Source organism: Mustela nivalis, assembly GCF_964662115.1.
Source record: "Mustela nivalis genome assembly, chromosome: 12".
Classification (NCBI taxonomy): domain Eukaryota; kingdom Metazoa; phylum Chordata; class Mammalia; order Carnivora; family Mustelidae; genus Mustela; species Mustela nivalis.
The window spans coordinates 48,588,889-48,614,816 of NC_139031.1; the positions used below are offsets into that span (position 1 = coordinate 48,588,889).

The following is a 25,928-nucleotide window of genomic DNA, read 5'->3' on the forward strand; positions in this document are numbered from 1 at the left end:
GAGTAAAGTCTGTGGGGCTTAGCACACGTCATATTCGGTGCATAGAAATCCAGTTTCCAGTTTTACCCTAAGTATATTTAAGCTTTGTGGCACTGGCTTCTGAGGGACAGGGGACTTGAAGACCTCCCTGTGAGTAAAGTCTGTGGGGCTTAGCACATGTCATATTCGGTGCTTAATCGAGCTCTGCGTCCATTCTTTTCATTGTCTGGCTTTCAGTCCTAGATATCTGAGATTAACAGTAGAATCGACTACTTGCTGGGTCAGGTTTTTATTTCTGTGTTTTTTTAAGTAATATAATAAAAAGTCCTCTACAAACCATGGGGCTGAATTCCCTTTCAGGGCCTGTGCTTGAAAGCGGCGGCGAAGCCAAGTCCAAGCGAAGAACTTGCTTGCCGGCACCGTGCCCCAGCGCCAGTGCCGTCAGCCTGTGGAACATCCTGCGGAACAACATCGGGAAAGACCTGTCCAAAGTGGCCATGCCGGTGGAGCTGAACGAGCCCCTGAACACGCTGCAGCGGCTGTGCGAGGAGCTCGAGTACAGCGAGCTCCTGGACAAGGCCGCCCAGATCCCCAACGCCTTGGAAAGGATGGTGAGGACTTAACCTTCCCGCTGGGGGTCCTGTCGTCCCCCACAGCCCCCCAGCCTGGCCGCCCCCAGGCCCTTCCCACGGCCCAGCAGAGCTAAGCCGGGCTGAGCCAGAGCTCTGGGCGCGCCTCTGCGCATCGTCTGGATTCTTCTGCGGATGGGTTCCTGGCTCACCAGCCTCTAGTTCCCCTGTGCCTAGTGGTTTGCAGTCATGTGTCAGGAGTTGGCATTTGGTGGGGAGTTTCTCTGTGTCAGTGCCTCTGGGTAGTTCAGCTCTGAGGTGTCACGCTTCCTTTTTCTCCAGAGCCTTCCAAGGGATTGTCCCGATATGCCTGACTGGAAACCATATTTTGAAGGCTGTCTGCATGTTTATTTTTTACTATCCTGGGTGGACAGAATTTAATTTCTCAAGCTGTTTTTCCTGTCCAGGGTATATTTCCCTTGAGAATGCTTTGTTTATTCTTGGAATGGTCCCACAATCAACTAGATTTTTGAAAATAACATTTGTAGTGGAGGCTTTTACATAAGATGATTGTTCCAACCCTACTCTGATGCTATAGAGTAAGTTAAAAAAAGAAAAGGAAAGGGAAAAAAAAGTCTCATCCTAGAAAAATTCACCTTCTGTTCTTTACTCGGTATTACTTCTGATCAAGTGATGGGCTGGTCAGTGAAGGGTTCCCCAGGTGTTTCTCATCTTTCCCCTGTCTTGTGGGGTGGAGAGAATGGACCCTGGTGGTCGGGTGACGGCCAAATCAGCCCTCTCCGTGACTAGCTGACTTTGTTCTTTGACACTGAGTGTCCCTTCCTCTCTCGGCTCCCTCATATGTTACCTGCTTCACGGTAAGGTCATTGTTGGTATGGGTGGCTGGACCTCAGTGTCTTCCCCTGCATGCAGTCTCTGTGCTGGGCATTTGCTCGTGGGCTAAATTGGAGTCGGCACACCTCCCTGGGCTTCGTAGACCTGACCCTAAGTCGTCCTCTCACTGATGGAGGATACCATTCTTTTCTAAATTCTAAGTGTTTCCTAGTTTTGACCCTTACTGAAACTTCTTTACATTAGTGATTTGAAGATGAAGGGGCATGGATGCCCCTTCATCTTCTGTGGGTGAAGAGAGCTATGGACAAGAGATGCATGCCAGGGGGTGCCTGGGTGGCTCAGTGGGTTAAAGCCTCTGCCTTCGGCTCAGGTCATGATCCCAGGGTCCTGGGATCGAGCCCCGCATCGGGCTCTCTGCTCAGCAGGGAGCCTGCTTCCTCCTCTCTCTCTCTCTGCCTGCCTCTTTGCCTACTTGTGATCTCTGTCTGTCAAATAAATAAATAAAATCTTTAAAAAAAGAGATGCATCCCACAGTTCCACAGTCTCCAGGGACTTCTCCGTCAAAGAGACTTTTTGATAACTAATGATAATAAGACTAAGAAAAAAGCTGCTGTGTGTTTTTTATCTTCTTTATTATTCTTTCCTAGAGACTTTCTGCTGAACAAAGGGAGGCAGATGGCTTCTAAAGCAAGTGTGGAAAGTCAACATTTGTGGACAGCTCTTTTCTTAAAAGACTGACTTTAAAGATTAAAATATTCTTCATGGTGTTTCATTCTTATAGAAATTTAGAGACTCTTAGAGTGTCAGCTGATTGATTGGTGGACTTGATCTTGAGAAGGACTTTGAGGGAAGGCTTTGCATTCCAATACAATGCCCCTGGAAGGGAAAGGACAGGAAGGCATTGCACAAGAACCATAGCTGTGGGTTTTCACTGCTCTGCAGGTCTGCTCCTGCCCCTGCATGGGATCCCTCTCAGGTCACCAGCCTAAGAGGGGGTTGCTTCCATGTGCCTGCTCCCTCACTCCCTTCTCCCCCCAGCATTAGGAATGACACCAGATTCTGTTACATTTTAAATTGTGCCGGTGATTCAGGCTTTATTCAACATTCCATATAGACAGTGTGGGCTTACTGTTTAACAGATAACCAACATGTGGGGAGTCAAAGAGAGGCACAGATCCCCAGATTTCCAGAACAAAGACAGAATTGAGCAAACTGAATTGATTTTTATAAGCCTCCAGATGCTCTACAATATTCTGTAGTGTGAGTGGAAAAGTGGGTCCTATATGCAAAAGGCTTAAGAAAAGTAGTGTGACTAGTGAACATTTATGAAAGGCGCTCAGCTTTCTCCCCCAGTATAAGAAACCTCCTGAAATGTGCTGGGGAGGGGAGGCCTTGAGATTGTTACTCACTGGTAGAAAGGGGAAGTTGCTATCACTACCTAGGTTCGATGTTCTGTACTTGCCCCTCCCCAAAAAAGACTAGAAAAATAATGTGTCTTTTTGGTGGCCTGAAAGGAGAACTGATAAAAATGCTGAGAGTGTCACAGAGAGTGCTTATTTCATGTTTATCTATAGCCTGTCCTTCCTTTGCCTTTTGATTTTTCATTATTCCTCCCAGAAAAGCCAGATTCTCTCAAAGGCACTGTGTCCTGTCCCGTGGTTTGTTACAGAAAACTCAGGAAATTGCTATCACAGATTTTCTTTTGTCAAAATGAGTTTGTAGGTTTCCACAGTATCTAGTTAGGAATGGTCGCTTTTCCTGAATTCTGAGGGGAGTTTGGCTCCTTTAATATATTTTTCTCTCTCCTTCCTGAGAATTAGGATTATTACCAGGTTAGAGCTACTGGACTTGGCTGAACAGCTCAAGAACAGGGGAACTCACTTGATAAATATCATCCTCTTAAAAGCCTCTACCAACTGACATTAGGACAGATGGGCCATTTGCAAATGTTTGCTTTGTTTGTCTTTGGGCCAAAATGAACTTTATTTAAACCTGCCACTTTAAACCAAAGTTGGTTTGGTTGTTTCTAAACCAGAGATAAATTGTTGGCTTTTGAAAATAAACCATCAAGGGAGAAATTTGTTTTGTTTATATCTTTGTTTGTTTTAAAAAAATGTTTGTTTGTTAAATAATAACGTTCTTTCCTCCCTCTCCTCAGGTGTACGTGGCCGCCTTCGCTGTCTCGGCATATGCGTCTAGCTACTTCCGAGCTGGGAGCAAGCCCTTTAATCCTGTTCTCGGAGAAACGTATGAGTGTATCCGTGAGGACAAAGGCTTCCAGTTTTTTTCAGAGCAGGTGGCTATCTACCCTTTTTGTTTGTTGTGTACCCCTTTATATCAGCTTGCACTGAAGGAGTCACTCACGCCTTCCATTACATGTGCTTTTGAAATATTTATTGTCCGCCTTTCACAGGCTTTAAAGCGACTGAGATAATTACAGTGCATTTACACATAAAGAGAAAGAACGATTTCCCTTCCACTGAAACCTGACCACCCCAGTGAGCAGGAAGACACTTGCGAGGCAGAGCCCGCCTTTGACAGCAGGCATCAACAGTGCCCTCTGTGGAAAGCCATAGGGAGACAGATTTTCAAAGGGTGAAGCATTTGCCCAAACTGATCTAAAGGTTTAAAGTGTGCACCCTTACTCATTGACCTTGTCCTTCTGGGGTATGAACGTCACTATGGAAATGGGTAGCACCAAAAAAAGACATCATTCTTGATTTTAAGAGGAATCATTCATTCATGTATTTATTCATTCAATCAATAACTATTTCTTGAGCGTGTAAAGCCTACCCAGCATTGTTCCAGGCGCAGGGAGACAGCAGTGGGATGGGGGCTGGGGGCCGGCAATGCCTGTTTTCATCTGGCGGGTGGACATACTTTATACTGATGTAGCCTGCATTCCTGGAAGTTCGTTGAGACTTAACCACGTAAGCATTAGCAGATAACAATATTCGAGAAGAAAGAGCAGGGTCTCTGGGGTCAGCCTAGGTTCAAATCTCAACTCTGACTCTCACCAGGTTTGTAACCCTGGGGAAGTCGCTTAACCTCTCTGTGCCTCAGTTTCCTCTTTAAAGCGGAAATAATGACAGTAATTACAGACCTCAGATGGCTTTGTGATGATTAAATGAGATACTCTCTACCACGGGCTTGGCGTGGTGTCGTACGTGGAGGATGAAGTGTGATAGGAGTGTTTGTGGTCGTGACTGATACATGACACCATGGTTTGGAATAGTGGGATACTGGAACATCCTGAGTGTCTGTCAGTAAGGAATTGTTTAGCTGAAATAGGATGTCCTAATACTGAAAATAAAAAAGACTCCTCTCACCTCTAGTTAAGACAACAACCCAACATGTCCACCCTCCACATATCCCTAAATGTCAGCTTGGGAGCATTAAACACATTTGCTCCTGCCAGTTCTTGGAAAACTGAGGGAAAATGGGTGGGATGCTAGCATGTTGTTTTCCTTCCTGTTACCTTGCTGCCCCCTTTGTCAATGGATTTGCATCCCGCAGGTAGAAGTGGAAAGGCCTGTAGCTGAGGGACTTAGGAGGCTGGTGCTGGTCTTCATTGTCGAGGACAAGCAGTGTTCTCTAAGACTCAAAGGCAAAGGAATATACCACAATCCCAAAGCACATTTTTAGTAGGTTTCCAGTTAGAAGCTAAAACAAATTAAATACGGATATCGAGGAAGTGAGAGTTAAATCAGTAGTTAAAAGGAAAAGATAATTCGATTCAAATTCAACTGGGTTATTTAAATACCAAAGCTAAAATGGAATGGGAATAAATGAAAATATGATTTGGTTACCATGGCATTATATGCACTCATGTGAGGAAATAACAGCCCGAAATAGCCCAGAATACAGCAGACAGTCAGGACAGGATGAATGGTGTAAGGAAAGAGTAGTAACGTGGGCTTCGCGTGAAGCTGAGCTTCCATCCCGGGAGCCCCCGGCGGGGCAGGGCCAAAATCAGGATCTGCTTGTGCACCTCCAATGGTGGCACGGAGTGAGAAAACAGAGCTGCTGGACATGCGTGCACAAAAACAGAAAGAGCATTACATAACTCAGTCTTTGGTTCCGTGAAATGGATCCCCAGGAAATAAGCAAGAAAGAGATCTGGCCATTGTTAGCAGTATAGGGTGTGTGGGTGTAATGGAGACCTGTTTTCCTACCCTAACCCCAGCACTTCTTCTGTGTGTGGCTTCAGATAAGCTACTTAAACTTTCTGAGCCTCAACAGCGTCTTTCTCTCTAAAACAGGAATGATAAGGCTGAACTCAGAGGCTGCCGTATGGCTCAGGTGAGGGCTACACTGAGGTATAAAATACTCCCACTGAAGACAGTGAACGTTCTGCTCTTGGCTGTTGCTCTCATCTTGAGGGCAACTTTTTGAAAGTGCTTTTTACTGTGCCATGTTAAAAATAGTAAGTGAGGTGTATAATTCGAGGGGTTTGAAGCAGGCAGACTGTCCCTGGCGAGTCTCTAACAGAAAGTCAGCCATGTGGGCTCACCAGTCCCCATCATGCTGGGAGCCCAATCATCTGCCTGGAATTTAAGTCTTAGGGCCTCAGAGAGCTGGTTCTTTGAGGATACCCAGGAATGGAAGCATCTCTCAAGGACAGAGTCGCCTTAGCTAAGCCTTTAAGAAACCGATCTATAAACTAGAACGCCCTTCTGTGCGTTTGCTCTAAAGAGTAGGCCTGACCTGGGGACCCGCAGGTTTTGTTCACAAGACCAGGCATCCCTCTCCCCATACACAGATGACTTGGGAAACCAGAATTTCATCACTGGGTGAGCATAGAATGAAAAGGAGAGGCGGGTGTTGAATTTGAGGTGCTCAGCTGCCCACGGCCCCAGGAGTGGTAGGGGTTTGGGGCAGGGCTGTCCATTTTGTGGCCCCCGGGAGACACATCAGCTCAGCCTCCTGCGCTCCCTCTTCCAGCCTCATTTATGCTGACCTGCTGACTCACTGCGCGCGAAGACCATCTATGTCTAATTTCTTAGACTTAAGACACACTGAAGAGCACGCTGGGCTGCCTGGTGGGTTGCATGTTGGTACCTGCCGGTGCGGCTCTTCCTGCTCCTGGCCCAGGAGATCTTCTGCCTTGAGGGAGACAGCACATGGCTCCCAGCACACATTACATGCACACATTACACGTCGGCTTTCAGAGCTCGGGGCCTGCTTTGCCTTCTGGTACCTTCTACAGCGAGTCGTGTGTACTGAATGACTAGTAAGCTGGGTAGGACTCCCAAACTAGTACTTTTGGGTGGGATTTTACTCTAACAAAGATGCTGACGGAACTCACTTACCCCAGTGAAAAGAAACTAGGGTAACTCGGCTCTTCTGTGGAGTTTTCGAGATTTGAAAAGCTATATCTATCCTTTACTCCAAGCCTTTGGACGGTGTTGTTCTGTGGTTTGGGTGGGGATGTGGTTGTTCGAAGTGGTCAGTGGCTGAAGACACTGAAATAATTGCTTCTTCACAGAGTTTGGCTCCACACCAGCTTGCTCTTCTGTGTCGCCTCTCACCCCAAAGACCCCAAAATGCCCCATCAAAATGACTCATGCGGTCAGAAACCAGAGGAAGCACGTGGCTGCTCAAATTTTCCTCAAAACAATGAACAGTTAGGTTCAGAGTCCTTTGTGCTTTGCACAGACTCATTTGATTTTCAAAATACCCGCTGTGTGGCAGGTGAGGTGAGGATGAGTCAAAGGCAGGGAACCCGAGGCCTGGAGCATTCGCCTCTCCCAGTGCCCACTGTTTCCCTGCAGTGGCCTCCATCCCTCACCTGCCTCGGGGTCTCTCGTAGGTGTAGTTACTGTGCTCCGAGCTGCCGGGGTCATTGGCTTCTGGTGACAAAAAAGCGCTCCGTATGCTGATCAGACTCTGGAACTTGGCCTGCCCTTGTCACTTAGACCAAACGCAGGTAGGACTTTGTGCCCAGCTCCCATTGTGCTCTGGGGCGTGGCCTTTGTGAATAAGCAACATTCGGGAGTAAATCATAAACATTCCTGTCCTGCGTTCCACCCTCCGGCTGTAACACCTTCTCCCGGGAGGACTTTGATGTGCGGAGAACTGTGAGTCAGCCTTGGCCATCTAAATAAGCTAGGAAAAGGGGGAATTCAGACAGGAATTCCCTTCAGTAGACTCATTCGCTGGTGTCTTGTTTCCACAGCCAGTTTCTCACCCAACAGCCAACTTCCTTTTTCTCCTCAGGGATCAAGTGTCCTACCAACAGGTTCTTCCTGACTTGTTCTCCTGCCACCTGGCAGACAGCTAAGCAGCTGGCTTGGAGCATCATCAGAGACGGGGTTCAGATGAGACTGGTTCAGAAAACTGCTTTCAGTTAGCGTTGCTTCTGTTTGTAGACCTTTGGGAAAGGTCTGGTATCTAAAGGCTGTGCAGTTAAGCTATTCTAAAAGATCGTTCCTGATGATCTGGAACTTCAGTTCTCGGATGACTGTTGGGGCCATTCTAACCATTTACTCCCCCTGGTCCCCTCCCCCAGCCACGTGCTGTTTAGAGTTTAGGACTGAAAAGTTAAATGGAGTTCTTGGCAGTCACTAACCCATAAAAGACTCAAATGAAGTCTTTTTTCCCCTTTGCTCCCTGGCCTCAGCCCTCCTTGCTTTTCTGTTACTCATCACGAGAACTATGAACAGATATTCTTGGACGGACTTATAAATACCATGCTTATCACTTCTCTCCCTGCGCGCTCACTCACAATAAAATAGCTCTGTTATCTATTAGCAGGCAGAGTTTGTCACTACTGATTAAAGTGGCATCTTATTTAAAGAGGTTTTCAGAAGGGAGATTCAGGATGTTCAAAGAGAACTAACAGTAGATCAAATCCAAGGCTGCTAAACCAGCCTTCTGGTTTAAACCTCCACTCTGGGTCAAGTTATCATTTAATGTGTGTTTTGTTTCTGCTTTTGAAAAGAAGCCATAGGCTTGTCAAACAACGTGATGCACGCTGAACATGCAGGAAGGGAAAATAATTGGCAACTGCCTTCTCCCCAAAAAATCAGGCCAGCAACCTTGGCATCATCCTTAATAGCATTTTCTTAGAATCCATATCCTGTTGATCAGCAAATCTTGGGGTCTTCCTTCAGAAGCCTTCCTTCCACAGCCAGCCATTTTCACTGGCTCCCCCACTGGTGTTGGCCTCCAAGCCCAAGCCAGGGTAATCAATGACTAGGATCATTGCAGTAGACTCATTAGCTGGTCTCTTTTTCCACAGCCAGTTTCTCACCCAACAGCCAGCTCCTGCTTCAAAACAGGAGCAACACTTGCTCAACACCCTCCAATGATTTCCCCTGTCACTTGGAATAAAATCCAAAGTCCTGGCCATGGCCCCACAAAGCCCTCTCTCCTCCTCCCCAAGATATTAGTCCCGGAGAGGATACCTCTCCCACCTCTGCTCATTCAGTGTCAGCCGCACTGGCTTTCTGCCTCTCTTAAAACATACAGAGTGTTGGCTAGCCCTGAGCAGTGCTCATGTCCTCTGCCTCTGATGCGCTTCTCCCGGTTTTCCACACGGTGCACTTCCTTATTTCTCCTAGCCCCAGACGATTCTGTGGTACAGAGTCCTGCCCCTACCGCCCTGTCTGGAATAGCGCTCCCACTTACCATCCTCCCTACTGACAAATTTCTTTATCTATGTTATCTATTTCTTTATTTCCTTATCTATCTCACCCACTTATGCACCAGAATGTTTTCTATCCCCAGGGATTAGGACAGCGAGGGACACATCAGAGGCAGGCACCTGAACACGCAGGCACCTGCCTGATTTCTCACCTGGCATTCGTCCTCCCTTCTACAGCTGTCCTTCAAGGCTGGAGGCGAGCCAGGCACTAGGTAGACTCTATAGTTAGGTCTTTGGGCAGCTGCAGAAGTGATGTATTTAAGGGAGACTTTTCTAAATCTGAAAAAGATATACTCACAAATACGCAAATATTAAAATACACTCTTTCCCCATCTGGTTCTCCCCATACCACTCACCTCTTATATAAAGTACATTTAAAACATAAATTAAACATGTCAGGTCAGGGTAAGAAAGTCTTGAGAGATACAAATAAATGACAGGAATTCCCAACTAGTCAGGGAACTTGCTGACTCTGGGCTTGTAGAAAGAAAGCTACATAAAAATTCCTGAACAGTAAGGACCATATATACTAAATTCCTGAATGTTTGGGGATCTTTACCAGTTAGAGATTGCTCTGATTTGGGATGGAGAGGAGGAAGCAGAGAGGGATGCTAGAAACCCGTCTAAACTGGATTTACCCTGTAAGCTGACAGACGCTGTCTCCTTCAGGGCTGGGTCAGTTCAGACTCAAAATCAAATAACTTTCTGAGTTACATCTGGGTTAAGATGTAACGGAAGAGAAACTCAACCAAATCCAACACTAAGGTTATATTGTGCTTGTCATTCTCTGTTCCAGTAGATTTTAGAAAGATTTCTAGTTTTAAAACAGGGTACATCAAGAACAAAAATAACCCCCCCCAACCATCTTTATTTTCACCAATATAAGAAATCTTTCTGGAAACATAAGCAAGTGACTAAACAGGCTCGAACCACTGAATCTACAAGTTAATACATGATCTGTTATGGCAGAATAACCAAGGATTTTCCCCCAAAGAAAGATTTTAATTTTCCAAATATAAAAGAGTCTACGAGGATCATACGTGAACAAAAATCTCTTATTCCAGGTTTTATGGTAAAGATGAATAACACACTGGCAGCTGAAGAAAGCTGAAACTCTTACTAATAAATAGATCCAAATTAAGAATTTCTACAACATTTCTTTAGAAAACAAAAATTAAATGATGAGCCTTGAATTACCCCCTTTCAATGGGCCTTCAAGTTAGTCAAAGCCTTAGTATAATCTTCTCCCAAATGGCTGACATCCACTGGTGCTGGGATTTGAAGAGACACTGAGAATTAGATTTAGAGCATTTTGAAGTCAGAGGGACCCTCAGACCTCATTTTACCATGACATAAATGAGACTCAGAGAAATTGGAAGTTCAGACTCGGAAGATTCTTTGTCTAAATATCCATGCAATGGGATCTTAACGGTGTGTGGAGGCTTTGGGGAGGACCAGAGCCCAGCTTTGAAAGGGGCCATAGAGAGACAGCTGGGACAGAAAGGAAAACACTGGATTTGAAATCAGAGGACCTTGGTTTAAAGCCACCCCCAATTAACCACGTAGCATTGGAGAGGTTCTTTGTTTCCTAATGTATAAAATAAGAGCAATGAAGACATGAGGTCAACGTCACCATGATGACTAAATGGAAATACTACTCATGAAAAATGGCTAAATTTTAGTCCCTGCCCACTTCATACCAGCACAAGATCCTGTAATTTTATGTGTCATCTTTACGTTTGCAAAACCAGTGGTATGAGCCTTGTTTTATAGATGAGGTAGCTCAGGCCCAGAGACTTAAAAACTTGCTCAAGGCCCTTCAGCCATTAGATGACATTGCCGAGTTAAGACCTGCATCTCTGGGGCTCCAGAAGCCCTCCCTCGCTCCCTGATGCTAGTGTGGCACACGGCACATGCTCCAGAAATGTTTCATGAATAAATACCTGTTGTGAGAAAATATATCCATGAAAAAATCAGACTTCACTTCAATTTTCCTGGGAAGCTTTGTAAACTTCTTAAAAGCAATGTGCACCAAATAAATCACTCCCAAAGGCCCTTTTAAGCCAGAAAAAAAAAAAGGCAAAATCATTGATATTTGACCATTGAGATTTATTCGTTCAGAAAACAGATTTTGAACCCACATAAAGGTCTTCTGCTAAGCACTGATTCATGTGTCTGACACAATAATTTTAAAAGGTCAAAGTTGAATTTTTATGGGTGTGTATAGATTTTATGATATGATAGGGCTTCTTTTATAGTTCATGTGGATAGTATATTTATCCCAGGTTTATGGGATTTAAAATTATTACAGAAGAGATTTATAGTTTGTATATACTGTACTTTGCTTTGATGTTTGATTTTTGTAGCCAGATTTGGCCACACCTATGAAATGCCACATGCTTAATCAAGACTGCAAACCCTGCATTTTTTACCACATTGTTTATGTGGGAATGACTATGATCTACTTTTAATTATCTACTTTAAAATATACCTGCGTTCTGGGGGAAGGGGAACATTCCGTAGCTCCTCACCTGCTGCACTGCGGAGTAGGTGGGGGGAGCGGAGGAAGAAATAGGGTGCAGGTTGTCTTCCGTGACTTAGTTTTATATGATCCCAAGGTGTAGTAGTTAACTCCACTATTTTTACCGAGAGCTGTTGGGGGAAGAAGGGGGAACAGGAATGCCTCATTTTGTGACATTAAATATCTCCAAGGAGTTCAATGACAAAAAGACAATGAAGGCCAGAAGAAGACTTAGGCTTCTAAACCCTGCTAAAAGTGAATATTGCCCTAAAAAATCCCATAGGGGGTACCTGGGTGGCTCAGTTGTTAAGCACCTGCTTTTGGCTCAGGTCATGATCCTGGGGTCCTGGATCCCCACACTGGGGCTCAGGCCTGTTGCTCCCTCACCTTCTGCCTGCCGTTCTGCCTACTCGCACTCTCTCTCAATCTCTCTGTTGGGGGGAGAAAAAGTTTTTAAAAAAGAAAGAAAATCCCATAGGCACAGAGAGGGGCTACATTCTTGTTTTTTTTTTTTTTAAGATTTTATTTATTTATTGGACAGACAGAGATCACAAGTAGGCAGAGAGGCAGGCAGAGAGAGAGGAGGAAGCAGGCTCCCCGCTGAGCAGAGAGCCCGATGCGGGGCTCGATTCCAGGCCCCTGGGATCATGACCTGAGCCAAAGACAGAGGCTTTAACCCACTGAGCCACCCAGGTGTTGAGAGGGGCTACATTCTTAAGAGGCCTGTGGGAATGAAAACCATCCAAGGGGTAGGAAATTTGCATCTCCTGCCTCATATCAGATCTGGCATTTATATTCCTTGAGACCTGAAAGATATGTGGACTATTGAAATCTTTGTCTCTACTTTTCTTCGGGTCAAGTTGGTAAAGTTGAAATTCCGTCAGTTACATGTGCTTGCGGAACGACTCTAGACTAGCCTATCCTATCCCAGAGTTCTCCACGGAAGGAACAGGCTCATACAGGTGGTTTTCAGACCCTGTTCCTCATTACAGCTGAGGGTCCAGGGCAAGGCGAGTGACTGGAGATGGGTCACCTCCCCACTGAAAACCGCTGATTTACTAAACCTAAAGTGCTGAGGTTTACGTCTGTTTCTTTCCTGTCGGTGTGTTTGGGAAACACTGCTGAATTTTTCTGATGTTGGTCTCTTGGGTAATATACAGACGTTAATTAGACTGGATGCTCTAAATGTAAGATACTTGCTAAGAAGCAGCCCTGTCAGAGAAACTTTGAAAAGCTGCTGACAGCATTTGTCTGGTTTCACTGGTCCTGAACTGTAATTGTAATATGTACACCGCTCACTTGCCTCGAGTTACTAAGGAAATGAGGAAACCCAGCTCGGGAGCTGGGTTTTCTCTTTAATTTCTTCATTAGTGAACAGCACAGAAGTAATGACCCCAGTGACAAAACCCAGAGAAATGTGCAGCAGTCTCCATTGTGGGGAATTCTCTTTCCTGGAACAAAATTACATATCTACTCAAGATTTTTTTTATCTTGACAGAAAATGAATTGGATGTTTTCCTTAGCAGTTGACTAACATTTCTTCAATAATTGCTTGGATCTTTTATATAGAAATATTATTCTTGGGGCGTCTGGGTGGCTCAGTTGGTTAGGTGACTGCCTTCAGCTCAACTCATGATCCTGGAGTCTGAGGATCAAGTCCCGCATCGGGCTCCCTGCTGAGCAGGGAGTCTGCTTCTCCTTTGGCCTCTACCCACACACCGTGTGCACGCGTGTTCTCTCTCTCTCATTCTCTCTCTCTCTCTCTCAAATAAATAAATAAAATTTTAAAAAATAAACATTATTCTTTTAAAAATTTTCTTGAACCAGTCTTTTTTTTTTTTTTTACGATTTTATTTATTTGTTTGAGAGAGACCCTGCTTTTGTTCTTACATCTTTCAAAATGTGTCTCTATACCCAACATTTATCTCTTGGCTGTTTTTCCTGTACTTCGGGAGGCTTCCATGCACCTGATTTCTTCTCAGTCCTCAGCAAGATGAGCAAATTGGGGCTGGCTGTATGAAGAGCGCCCTCTTGAGGACTGATTTGTTGAAGGAAAACTGAAGTTTTCATTCACTTAGACACTGTACACTGTGTCACCTCTCAGGGCAAGGGCGAAGGAATGGATTTCATGAGACACAAAAGTGAACTAATTTTTTGTTTTCTGGCCTTTGTTTCCATCAGGTCAGCCACCATCCACCTATCTCTGCATGTCACGCTGAGTCTGGAAATTTTGTTTTCTGGCAAGGTAATGTGCTCATATATTTGGCCTGCACTGCTTTTTGTAATGTTCTAGAGCTATTTTATTCAAGAACTACTGAAGGTGCTTATGAATATGACAGGTAGGCCCTGGACTTGGGCCTTATTGTATGGATCTACACCACTTGGCATTCTTGCCTGTCACCCCTGAACAATTACCAATACCTGTCTACTTCATAATTAAGGATTCAGGAAGATAATCTGGTTTTTCCCTTAAAACAACAAAAAAAAATTTCTCCATCTGTGCCTGGGCCACTGCCACTTATTTCTGTAACTTTTTCTCTAATTCCACAGCAGCTTGAAATGCCTTGTGTATTCAAGAGACACTAAATATTTATAAGCATTTATCAGAGTCTAGACAACAGGGTTCTTCTTGCTTTTGAAAAGTTTTTATTTTATTTCTAAACAGTACATTTTAGATTGCTGACTTTTTTTTAGTTTTGCAGTTGTCTCCATTTGTATTTTGGATTTGGGAGGAGGGTGGATTGTTCTGAAGAATAAGTAAGACTGCAAATATTTTCTAAATGGATCAATTAATTTTGTTAACTTATATTTATTCAAAGGGCAAGGAAAATTTGAGCATCCTGGTTTTTCAAACAGTGAGCACACACATCAAACTTTAAAGCATTTTTCTCTGTCAACAGTGATGACACTTGATTTACTCCTTTGCCATTAAAAAAAGCTCCTTCCTCCACCCCAGTTCCCAGCCAACCAGTTTCTTTCTCTGGAGACAATATTACCAGTTTAGGGTACAAGTACTATAGTACTTTTTCTGAATCTTCTAAACTATTAAAGTTTAGAAGTGAAGCTTGATTAGAAACACCTCTAACTTTCACTGAAGCCCTCTGGGAATAATTCTTATAATATCTCTAACCTTCTAATTGCTAAATGTCTTTGACCCTGTAAGCCCTTTATTATTTTTTTAAGTTACGGATAATATGGATTTCCTCCAATTAGTTTCTGTGTGCTCCTTACTTTACATGACAGTTTTCTCCTTAGCCCTCTTCTCTTCTTCCTCATCAGCCTTTTCCTGGGCAATCTCACCTATTCGCATAGGCTCACAACTCCCCAATCTTGCTTTTTAAACCAATCTGACATTTCTCTACCTTTTAACCAGGTTGTTTAGGCCATTTACATTTATTATCATTATTGATGTAGATGGATTTAAATGTGGCCTCTTAGTATTTGTCGTCTGTTTGTTTTATCTGTTCTTTGCTCCCCTTTTTTCCTGCCTTCTTTTGAACTGAGTACTTTCTATGATTCCATCATATTTCCTTTGTAGACTTCTTAGCTATACCTTTTTGTTTCATTTTTTAGTTATTACTTTAAGCTTTATATTATATATGTTTAATATATCATAAGTCTATCTTCAAGTAATAATATGCCACTTACATATAAGAAACTTACACATATACTTCCATTTCCCCTCTCTTAACATTTGTAACTATTGCAGAAGTAATGTTTATTTATGTATGTTATAAACCCCACAATACATCATTACTGTTTTTGCTTTAAACAACAGTTTTCGGGTGCCTGGGTGGCTCAGTGGGTTGAGCCTCTGCCTTGGCCTCAGGTCATGATCTCAGGTCCTGGGATCGAGCCCAGCTTCCCCCCCCTCTCTCTGCCTGCCTCTTTGCCTACTTGTGATCTCTTTCTCTGTCAAATAAATAAATAAAATCTTTAAAAAAACAAACACAAAAACAATAATTATCTTTTTTGGGGGGTAACAACTTTATCAAGATGTAATTTGTATATTATACAATTCACTTAATTAAATGGTATATATAATTCAGTAATTTTTAATATATTCACAAGATTTTCCGATTATCATGACAATCAATTTAAGAACATTTTTATCACTCCAGAGGTGCCTAGGTGGCTCAATCAGTTGGTCATCTGGCTCTTGATTTTGGCTCATATCATGACGTCAGGGTCATGGGATTGAGCCCTGTGTTGGGCTCTTATGTTCAGTGTGGGGTATGTTGAGATTCTCTCTCATCCTCTCCCTCTGCCCCTCCCCCTGTTTGAGCTCTATTAATAAGTGAATGAGGGCGCCTGGGTGGCTCAGTGGGTTAAGCTGCTGCCTTCGGCTCAGGTCATGATCTCAGGGTCCTGGGATCGAGTCCCGCATCGGGCTCTCTGCTCAGCAGGGAGCCTGCTTCCTCCTCTCTCTCTCTGCCTGCCTCTCTGCCTGCTTGTGATCTCTCTCTGTCAAATAAATAAATAAAATCTTAAAAAAAAAATAAGTGAATGAATGAACAAATGAATGAACGAAATTCTAAAAAAAAGAGAACATTTTCATCACTCAAAAAAAAAAAAAAACCACCCTTTAGCCAATACCTATTCCCACCACAAATTCCAATTTCCATCGGCCTCTTCCATCCTTAGGCAACCCCTTACCTACATTCTATCTCTATAGATTTGCCTATTCTGGATATTTTATGTAAGTGAAATCATATATATGTGGCTAGGGGCTGCCTGGTCCCAGGCCTATCCCTCTCCTGGTTCATGGCCATGGTCCCCTACTGGCCTCCCTACTTTGACCTTGGCTCCCCCATGGTCTGTGTATTGCCCTGCAGCAGTCTGTGGGATCACCTGTCTATGCCACCCCTTTTCTATCCTTTTTTAAAATTCTATTTCTATTCTACTCTCTCAATTTTAAAGATATTTATTTGAGAGAAAGAAATTGAGAGAGGGAGCAATCATGAGCAGGGGGGAAGGGTAGAAGGAGAAGCATGATCCCTGCTGAGCAGGGAGCCCGATGCGGGACTCGATCCCAGGACCCCAAGATCATGACCTGAGCCAAAGGCAGACAAGCTTAACTGACTGAGCCATGCTCTACTCTCTTCTTCTGTTTTTCTCCTTGTTCGTGCCACCATTTATGCAAGTGAGACAGATATGAAATAACCGACAAATTTTCCCTGTTGTTCAGAATCTGCATCTAATTTGCCAACTAGTTCTGTTTCTACTTCTTTCGGGTTTGGGGATCATTCCCTTTTACTCTGTCCACTACTGTGTTAGTTCACTTTACCCTCACTTACCTCTTGACCAATTACAGCAGCCTTGTAACTTGTCACCTTCCTTCTCATCTCTTATGCTACTGGTCCACTAACTGTATTTCTCCCAATTGTCTTTGCAAAGTTCATATATAATCGCATGCATTTTCTGTCTAAAGAAATATCTCATTTCCCCCAAGGCATACATACCAAACTTCTTTTCCTGGCTTCTAGAGTCCATTGTTCTTGTGCTCAATCTGTCTCTCTGCTCTTCTTTCTAAACAATCCAAGACCCAAAGGACAGAAGCACACCCTGTTCTTTTACACCTCTCTCTCTCTTTGGACAAGCTGCCTTCTGCCTTCTGTCACTTTTTCTCTGCCTGGTGAACTCCTGCTTATTCTTCAAAGCCTGATCTAAGTTACCCCTTCTGATGCTTTCCCCAAGAGTGTTGGTCATTCCTGCTTCTCTGGCTCCATTTCATCATACAATGTACCTAGCTATAGCCTGTGCTTCTCTGTTTGAGCATTACTTGTTTTCACTTTTGTCTGCCTTTCATACCATGAGTTATTCTAAGAGAGGGACTTCATCTATAATTTTAGTTTTCCTGATTCTGTCCCAGATACTCAGTTGGTACTTGTATTGAATGAAATGTTATCCTATAATGTAATGGACTTTATTATGGAGAGACTGTTCTATATAGTGATTATTTTTCCAGCCCAAGAATTCTTTGATCTGTGTAGCTTTCCTGCTAGATATGCACTAATTGATATTTCTTTTCAGATGTGAGATGGAAAAACAAATTCTGGGGCAAATCCATGGAAATTGTTCCTATTGGCACAACCCACGTGACTCTGCCAGCGTAAGTTCTTCTGTGGTTGGGAACTGTGTGGAATTTAGGGCCAAGATACAGCTTTAGGAATGGGATTCCCGTTATACCCCATGGTGTTGAGTATGTGGTTTTTTGTTTTGTTTAGTTTTGTTTTGTTTTATTTTATTTACTTAGAGAGAGAGAGAGAAATCTTGAGAGGGGAGAGGGTCAGAGGGAGAAGAAGATTCCTTGCTGAGCAGGGAGCCCGATGTGGGACTCGATCCTGAGACTCCAGGATCATGACCTGAGCCGAAGGCAGTGGCTCAACCAACTGAGCCACCCAGGCACCCCTTGTTTTTTTTTTCTTTTAATTGGTTTGACAATAAGTTCAAATGTAGCTCATTTCGACAAGCTCACATTTTCTTTCCTTCCCATGGGAATACTACCTAGAAACCAAAGTTCCCTGAACAGAAGCTTTTTAAAAACTTATTTTTACTTCCTAACAAAATTAGGGATGGTGGTTTTGCTTTAACATCATTGACCTACCTCACTGTCAAAATTCTTTTTAAGAAGAACATCTTGATTCTACAGGGATTACTGACCCTCATTTATAAAGCAAAGTGGCTGCAAGGGTGGCTTCCAGGTTGGGGCCCAACAGGACTCCGATGCTCGCTTACCAGTTGCAGATCCTTGGGCAGGTTCTTTAACCTTCCTGAGCACTCGTTCCCTCATCTACAAAACAGGACCACCTACTCTGTAGGACTGTTGTGAAGATTAAACAGACGATATCTGTAAAGCACTGAAGAAAGTCCTTGGCACAGAGTCTATGCTGTGTTAAGTGTTTGGTCTTATTACCATTATCCTCATAACTGGTATATGACTCTGAAAGTAGTACCTGAATACTTTCTCATCATAAAAAGGTATAAGATATGTGTATATTAAGATTTATATGTAAGATAGTTATGTGTCTCTGCATAGACTGTATACATACACACATATGTGTGTGTATATATATATATATATATATATATATATATATATATATATATGCATATGCATGTGTGTGGGGGGAGAGAGAGGAGATTGTGAGATCCCCACACCTTCCCCATTGCTCTTTCCATCTCTAGTCTGATGACTTAGACAAGTCACCTCTGGCTCTCAGTTTTCTCCTCTGTCAAAGGAGAGAGTAGGTTTTTTCAGGAGATCACCAGCTTCTAGTGAAGTCCCTGGCAGCTTCCACAGTGCCCAGCTCTGCCCACCGTGGCCCTCTGTGGCCTGCATGTCTGAGAGCAGAAGCTCAGGCTGCCCAGCACAGCTTAGGTCCTCAGTCAGTGTTGGTTCTGTAAATGAAGGAATGAGTAATTCATCCTGGGACTTTATTTTTTTTAATAGCAATATTTGTTTGCATTTGCTGCTGGCTCTTCTGGGAATTGTTAAGGACACTGTTGCCTCCTTTTTAGCTTCGGAGATCATTTTGAGTGGAACAAGGTGACCTCTTGCATCCATAACATCTTAAGTGGCCAGAGATGGATTGAGCACTATGGAGAGATTGTCATCAAGAACCTGAATGATGACTCCTGCCACTGCAAAGTGAATTTTATCAAGGTAACCCAGGTGGCCTCGTGAGGTTGACCCTGGAAAGGCCTTGGCAGAGCTGGGGCCCGAGGGCACAGGGCATCTCAGGGAACTTTCCACCTTCACCTTTGTGCCATCGGGCAAGCAATGCCAGAGGCTCCCCGGTGTCCCCCCTCCCAACCTCTCTCACCTCTATCAGGGCCATGGCCCCTCTGGCCTCCCTTCTTCTACTCATACTTCCTCATGGTCTGTCCTCAAGGCAGTGGCCAGAGGGACACTTTTAAAACATAACTCATCGTGTTACAGTATGGATGAACCTTGAAGACATTATGCTCCATGTAATGAACCAGACATACAAGGACAGATACTGTGTGACCCCACCTGTGAGGTATCTAGAGCAATCACTCGTAGAGACAAAAAATAGAATCGTGATTCCAAGGCCTGGGGAGCTGGAGAATGGGAGTTAGTATTTAATGGACACACAGTTTCAGTTTGGGAAGGTTCTGGAAATATATAATAATGATGATTGCACAACATTGTGAATGAATGTGCGGAATGTCACTGAATTGTATGCTTAGAGATAGTTAAAGTGGTACATTTTGTTATGCATATTTTACTAGGATTTAGAAAAAGAATGTCATGCTGTATATCACAAGAATTCCCCCCCAACTTCCATCTTTCCCAGTATAAAAGCCTGCCTCCTGACATTGGCCCCCAAGGCCCTGTGCGGTATGCACTGCCCCCTCCTCCCGATGTTCACACACGTGCACACACATGCACACCCGCACGTATACACACATGTGAACACACACCTACACGTGGTTCTGTGTCCGCACATGCGTGCACGCGTCCACCCACTCCTTTCTCTCCAGTCTCAGCTCCCACCACGCTCCCTCTCTCTTCCTTCCCCACCATCCTCTGACCACACTGGCATTTCTCTCTCCACCTTATTTTCCTCAGGCCCCTCTCCCCAGACCCTTACATCACCAGCCCAGCCTTGTTAGTCACTCTCTGTCATATCCCCTTTTCTTACAAGTGTTTACTCCCGCCCATAGTTAACTTGCTCACTGTTGGTTTACTTGGGTATTTTCATTTTCAGTCCCAGCACCCTCCTCACTGCCCCTGACTCCGGAAAAGCAAAAGCCTGAGCTAATCTTGCTCACTGCTGTGGGCTGATGTCTGGAAAGGCTCATGAACATTCATAGGGTACATGAACAGATTGGCCAAAGGCAAAAGCAAGGAATAGTCTGCTTACCTTTGCAAGTGCTTTGATTCCCTTAGATTCCTCTTGCCCTTAAAAATTTCATGGGTTTAAAATGGTCTTAAAGGAATATTTGCATTGAATTAAGATGAAAATCCTAAGCAGAGAGATGAGGCTCTAACTGTGGAATTTCACGCAGTACCTCTCGGCACTACTTAGAGCTGCTGGGGGACTCGATGGAGAGCTGGTTGGGGTCTTTCTTATATCCTAGATTTCAGACCAGGATGTAGACAGAGAAAAAGCTAATGATGTTTGGCGTAAAGTAAAAATGAACCTGCCTTGAAAACTTCACGTAGGCTCTCTGCAAAAAGAAGCAAAGGGTGATCTGGGCTAGGACGCTACGCCCCTGTTCCAGGTGAGGGCCGTGGCTTCTCAGCAGCTCCGCCAAGGAAATGGGCTCGAGTCCCATTTCCACCATCCACTTGGTACTCACACACTCAGGGCCAGAGGATCCATTTCTGTGGCTACGAGAGAAAAGGGAATTAGAATACTGGATGTGCCTCTGGTGTTGGAAGAGAATCTGAAAACAGATGCAACCTTCCCAGTGGAACGTGAGCGCCTTCCCCTGTTGCGTCCCACCATATTGCCAGCATTGGATTTGTCAGGGGCAGCTGTAACAGAAAATCCGACTCCCGCTTCAGAATACACTTACGAGCCTAGACAGTGTTTGTTTCCCTTTTCCTCCATGTTTACGTGAGTCGAGACGTCAGGTCAATGCTTCTGATGTAGCTCTGTGATGCTGCTGTCCCCTGGCCTTCCTCCTGTCTTCCCCATAAGACACAGCATGGGGAAACCAGACCACCAGAATATGACCCCAAAATGCCGCTCAGTTTTACTGGGTTTTTTAACTATGGATTCTGTTTGGGATGAAAATAGCACTAGGAGTTTTGATTTATGAGGGAATGCCTTCCGTTCTTTTCTGGGGATGTTTTAGGGCAGGTAACTGGGAGACTGGGGGGAAAAGTCAACTCTAGGGAGTTAGACCCCCCTCTGCTGGCCAGCTTGCGGTACTGTATGAAACCCGCAAGGCTGAGCCGGACCGAGCTGCTCTCAGATCAGGACTGATCCACAGGGGAAACATGGGTCGCATCACGTTCCAGTGGATTGGATGAATAAATCTAGTTTGGGGGAGAAATGTCGTAGAAACAGAAAATGGGTTGCTTTACAAAGGAACCCCCTTTGTTGGTTTGCAAAAGACTGTCCAGTTCCTGTTGAGAAAGAATATATATGAGTTAATTTTGTCTTAAATTGTAATAGAGCCATGGTGACGTCCACGGAACAGCTTCTCCAGACAAGCGGGCTTAGGAGCTAACTATATTGCTTGGCTAATGTGTGAGCCCTGAGCCTTTCCTTCTGATGTTGTGTGTAGCAAAAGAAGAGAAAACCTGTATCTCTCACAATGTCGACTGTTGGGTCACAAACTATAAATAAAGGGTTAGATGTTAATTTTTATTAAGTAATTAAAAGTATGATTTTTTTAAAAAGCAGAACCCAGAGCTAGCAAATTATATGCAATGTAGAGTCAGTCCTATGCTTTTTTTTCTCTGGACTTTTTTTTTTTTCTCTTAGTATCTGACATTAGTTGACTCCAAAGTATTAAATAAATAACTCTCATTGGAATCCTAGGCAAAATACTGGAGCACTAACGCCCGTGAAATTGAAGGCACAGTATTTGACAAGGACGGAAAAGTGGTGCATCGGCTGTTTGGGAAATGGCATGAAAGCATCTACTGTGGGGGATCATCCTCATCCACGTGTGTCTGGAGAGCAAGTCAGTGCCCCGGCTAATCAGTCTCAGGCACGGGTTGGTGGGGAGGCACGGCCAGAGTTGCTGCAGACAGGCGGACTCCATGTCCACCGTCCCAAGTCTCCAGCCTGTACCTGCTTAAATGCTGTTCAAGCAACCAGCCCTTCATTCACTCCCCAGTCCTTTCTCAACCTCATCCTCGTGCTTACCAACAACACCTCAGTTGGCCTGCTAGGTCCTGGTTCTTAATCCCAGAACAAAGCCATTGTTAATCCATGGTCACTTTCTCAGAGGAAGTCTTCCAGGCTACGCACATCACTCTCGTGCCTATCCTGGGCACTGAGAAGGAATGTCAGTGAAGTACAAGAGGTCATCATAGAGTAAGAATGAGTAAAGAAAAAGCAGTTGCTAGACAAGAGTGACCTGGGGCTTCTATAAAAGTTAGGGGCCTCCCAGATTCACCCATTACCATTACCACCGCTGATCTCTCCTGTAATTCTAGAAAATACTGAGCCCTTGAAGTAGCTGTGGGGAGGGCTAGGGAAGCCAAACCTTCACAACATGTCCCCTCAAACATTTTAAAACTTTTGTCCATCTTCTAATCTGATAGGTATATTTCCAAGTGTTGACCATATTATAAACTATTGTTCTGAGATACCAACAGTTGTATGCTTTAGGCTGATCAAAGTAAAACAAAACAAAAAAAAAACATTCTAAGAGTAACTTGAACCATTAGGAGGTGTGCTATTACTTAACAAGTAAGGGATTGGATGGCCCCACAGTGGTTATACAGACAACTTCCCTGTGTCAAAAGCACAGACCACTGACGACACATTCCTCTGCTCCCATTATGGTAGTGATGTGTCCCCTCATGGGTGTAAAATATTTATCATGATTCCATATCATATCCCCATGTGACAGGTCACTAAGCAGGAGAGAAGCCAGAATAAAAGAGCTATCTTCTCTTGTTAGCCTTTCAGTTTTCAGGAAACTTTTACTGGGATTCCCCAGCAAAGGAGTCACTAAGTTTTGTCAGCCTCAAGTGGGTCCAAATACATCCAGTCAAGGGCAACTGGGAAGGCAGAAAAGATTCAGATGGGCTTAGATTCACCCCCTAGGCAGAACATAGTGCCACACGAACAGATCAGTTTCCCATTAGCAAGTAAGAAAGGGAAATAACTGTAGGGTAAGCAACCAACAGTGTCATTTTCCCTGGATGGCAGCCATATATAGCATCCACTGTCACAGAGGTAGCCATGAAGCTGGCACGAATTGGCACTAGCGGCCACCTTCCTAGCTTTAGAAGTTCAGAGAGGCACTCACTGTCCTTTGCTTAAAGTATGTTTCGGAGATGAGAACAACCTTCCTCTCTGGGATGTTAAAGCAGCGGCTGGGCTGAGCACGTGGTGGGTGTGGGCTGTACGCTTGCTGTGGTTGCTCACTGACTTTGTGTTTGTGCCTTGACCATGAGCATCTCTGGCCCATCTTCAAGAAGAACCACTGTCTTGACTCTGGTGGTTGGGCTGGATTTGTGAAGGCACAGTAGGAAGCTTTACTACTATTTTCATGACTAGGATGCATAGGACATTAGACTTAAAATTAGACAGAAAGGACTCCCAAGGCTTGAAAAACTGGGTTTGCAGAACAGTGCTTGGAAAGCTTTTGTATTTGTATGTGAGAGCAACTCCTGCTAAGACTAGAAGTGGACTTTATTAGCCTACATTTGATTTACCCAGTATATAAACTTGGTATTTTTAGCTTGATTTTTAGCTGGGATTTAAGTTAGGGCAATACACTTGGATATACACTTGCTATAATGAATACCACAGATCAGGTGGTTTAAACAACAGAAATGTGTTTTCTTGCAGTTCTAGAATCTGGGAAATCAGAGATCAAGGTGCTAGCAAATTTGGGTTGTGGTGAGAGCTTCTTCTTGGCTTGCAGATGGCCGCCTGATCAGGACTATACCCTTTGGACCTTATTTAACCTTAATTACTTTCTTAGGCTCCTTCTCCAAATATAGCCATACGAAGGGGTAGGGCTTCAACATAAGAATTTTGAAAGGATACAAACGTTCAGCCCATGACACTGCCCCTGGGCCCCCCCAAACCTCACCTTTCTTACATGTCAAATATTCCATCTTAACAGCCCCCCAAATCTCAACTCATTCCAGCATCAACTCTAAAAGTCTAAAATCCAAATTCTTAACTAGATATTATCTAAATCAGGTACAGGTGAGACTTGAGGTCTAATTCTCCAGCCTCTCCAGCTCTGAACCCATGAAACAAAAATGTGCTTCCATATACTGACAGGACACCCATAGGATAGACATTCCCATTCCAAAAAGGAGAGAGAGGAAAGAAGAAAGGGGCGATGGCTACCGGGTAAGTCCCAAACCCAGGAAGAAAAATGCCATTAGATACTAAGACAGCAGATGATACTTTTTGGCTTGATGCCCCACCCTCTGGATGCATGGGGGCAGTGGCTCTGCTCCCAAGGCCCCCAAGGCTCTGGGTGGTGGCAGCAAGGCAGGTCAGAACTTCTGCGGTAGCCCTGCCCTTTGAAAGGTGGAGGCTGCCTTTCCCCGCTGGGCCTGTGTAGTCTGGACCTGTGGTGGGAAGGGCAGCCGAGAGGTTCTCTGAATCACCTTTGCGTGTTCTTCCCTTTGCTTGAATGATAACACACATTTGTGGCTGGAGAGTGCGAGGGTCCCATCCTGTAGAATGCCAGCCAGCCAGCAGCCTTACTTCCTTTGGTCCCATATTCTCTGTGCCCTTCACCTCAGGCAGCATTTCTGCTGGTGTAATCCCATGTTTATTCCTGGCTTTTGCTGAACTAGATTTAAATTTAAATGTGTAAGATTTAGAGGGAAAGAGTTGGTAGAAAAAAGGTCAGGCATGTAAGAAAAGAATAACCTTGACCGCTTGCTAGGGCTTCAACACTATTCTAGGAGCTAGCCAGAGTTCCAGGAGGATTTGACATCTCTTAAATGAAAAATGGATTCTCCAGAATCAGAGTCTTGTTAGTCAGGAAAAAACGGACCCAGAGTTCTTTTTAACATGTTTATTTTTGTAAAATTATTTTTATAGCTTACACAGTGTAAAAACTTCATGGCGTTACATAAATTCCCTATATGACCACACAAAAGAGGTCTTATCCTTGTAGGTAGAAGAAAACTTCTAGAGAAAAAGATTTATAGAGGAACATTCACCACCAGTTTGTTAGCCAGGATTTAGAGCTGAGAGAGAAAAATTATAGCTGGTCTGGGATGAAAAAGAGGCAGGAATTAAGATGTAATGTAGATGAAAGGCAACTTAGAGATGAATGATTTCTTTTTCTTTTAGATCCCATGCCAAAAGGCTACGAGCAATATTATGGCTTCACACAGTTTGCCCTGGAATTAAATGAAATGGATCCATTGTCAAAGTCTTTATTACCACCTACGGACACTCGATTTAGACCAGACCAAAGGTAAGCACTTTGTAAAAAGATCTGTATCCCCAGAGATGTAAAACTCGTTGGGAAAAGTCTTACTAACAACTCCCACCCCACCAGAGGCGCCCAAGAGAGACAAATGTCATCAGGAGTCGAGGCCCAGGGGGCCTTGAAGCACTCAGGTCATGAAAGGAAGGGACCCAGGTCATTGCTCAGTAGCACCTTATTTCAATTGATTGAAATCTCCAAACATGTGTTAATTTTTAAGAGTTCTATT

The 25,928-nt window shown here is 44.1% G+C and overlaps 1 protein-coding gene across 9 annotated transcripts in view; it reads left to right on the top strand.

Annotated features, from left to right (window-relative positions):
• Positions 1–25,928, top strand: part of OSBPL3 (oxysterol binding protein like 3) — a 176,546-nt gene that overhangs the window by 142,289 nt on the left and 8,329 nt on the right. For all 9 annotated transcript variants that reach the window (XM_082692180.1, XM_082692183.1, XM_082692181.1 and 6 more), the window contains 7 exons: positions 340–590; positions 3,562–3,699; positions 13,754–13,817; positions 17,606–17,684; positions 19,094–19,238; positions 22,096–22,240; positions 25,561–25,687. In XM_082692180.1, the coding sequence (XP_082548306.1) occupies positions 340–590; positions 3,562–3,699; positions 13,754–13,817; positions 17,606–17,684; positions 19,094–19,238; positions 22,096–22,240; positions 25,561–25,687 (949 nt within the window). The remainder of the gene's footprint in view (positions 1–339; positions 591–3,561; positions 3,700–13,753; positions 13,818–17,605; positions 17,685–19,093; positions 19,239–22,095; positions 22,241–25,560; positions 25,688–25,928) is intronic.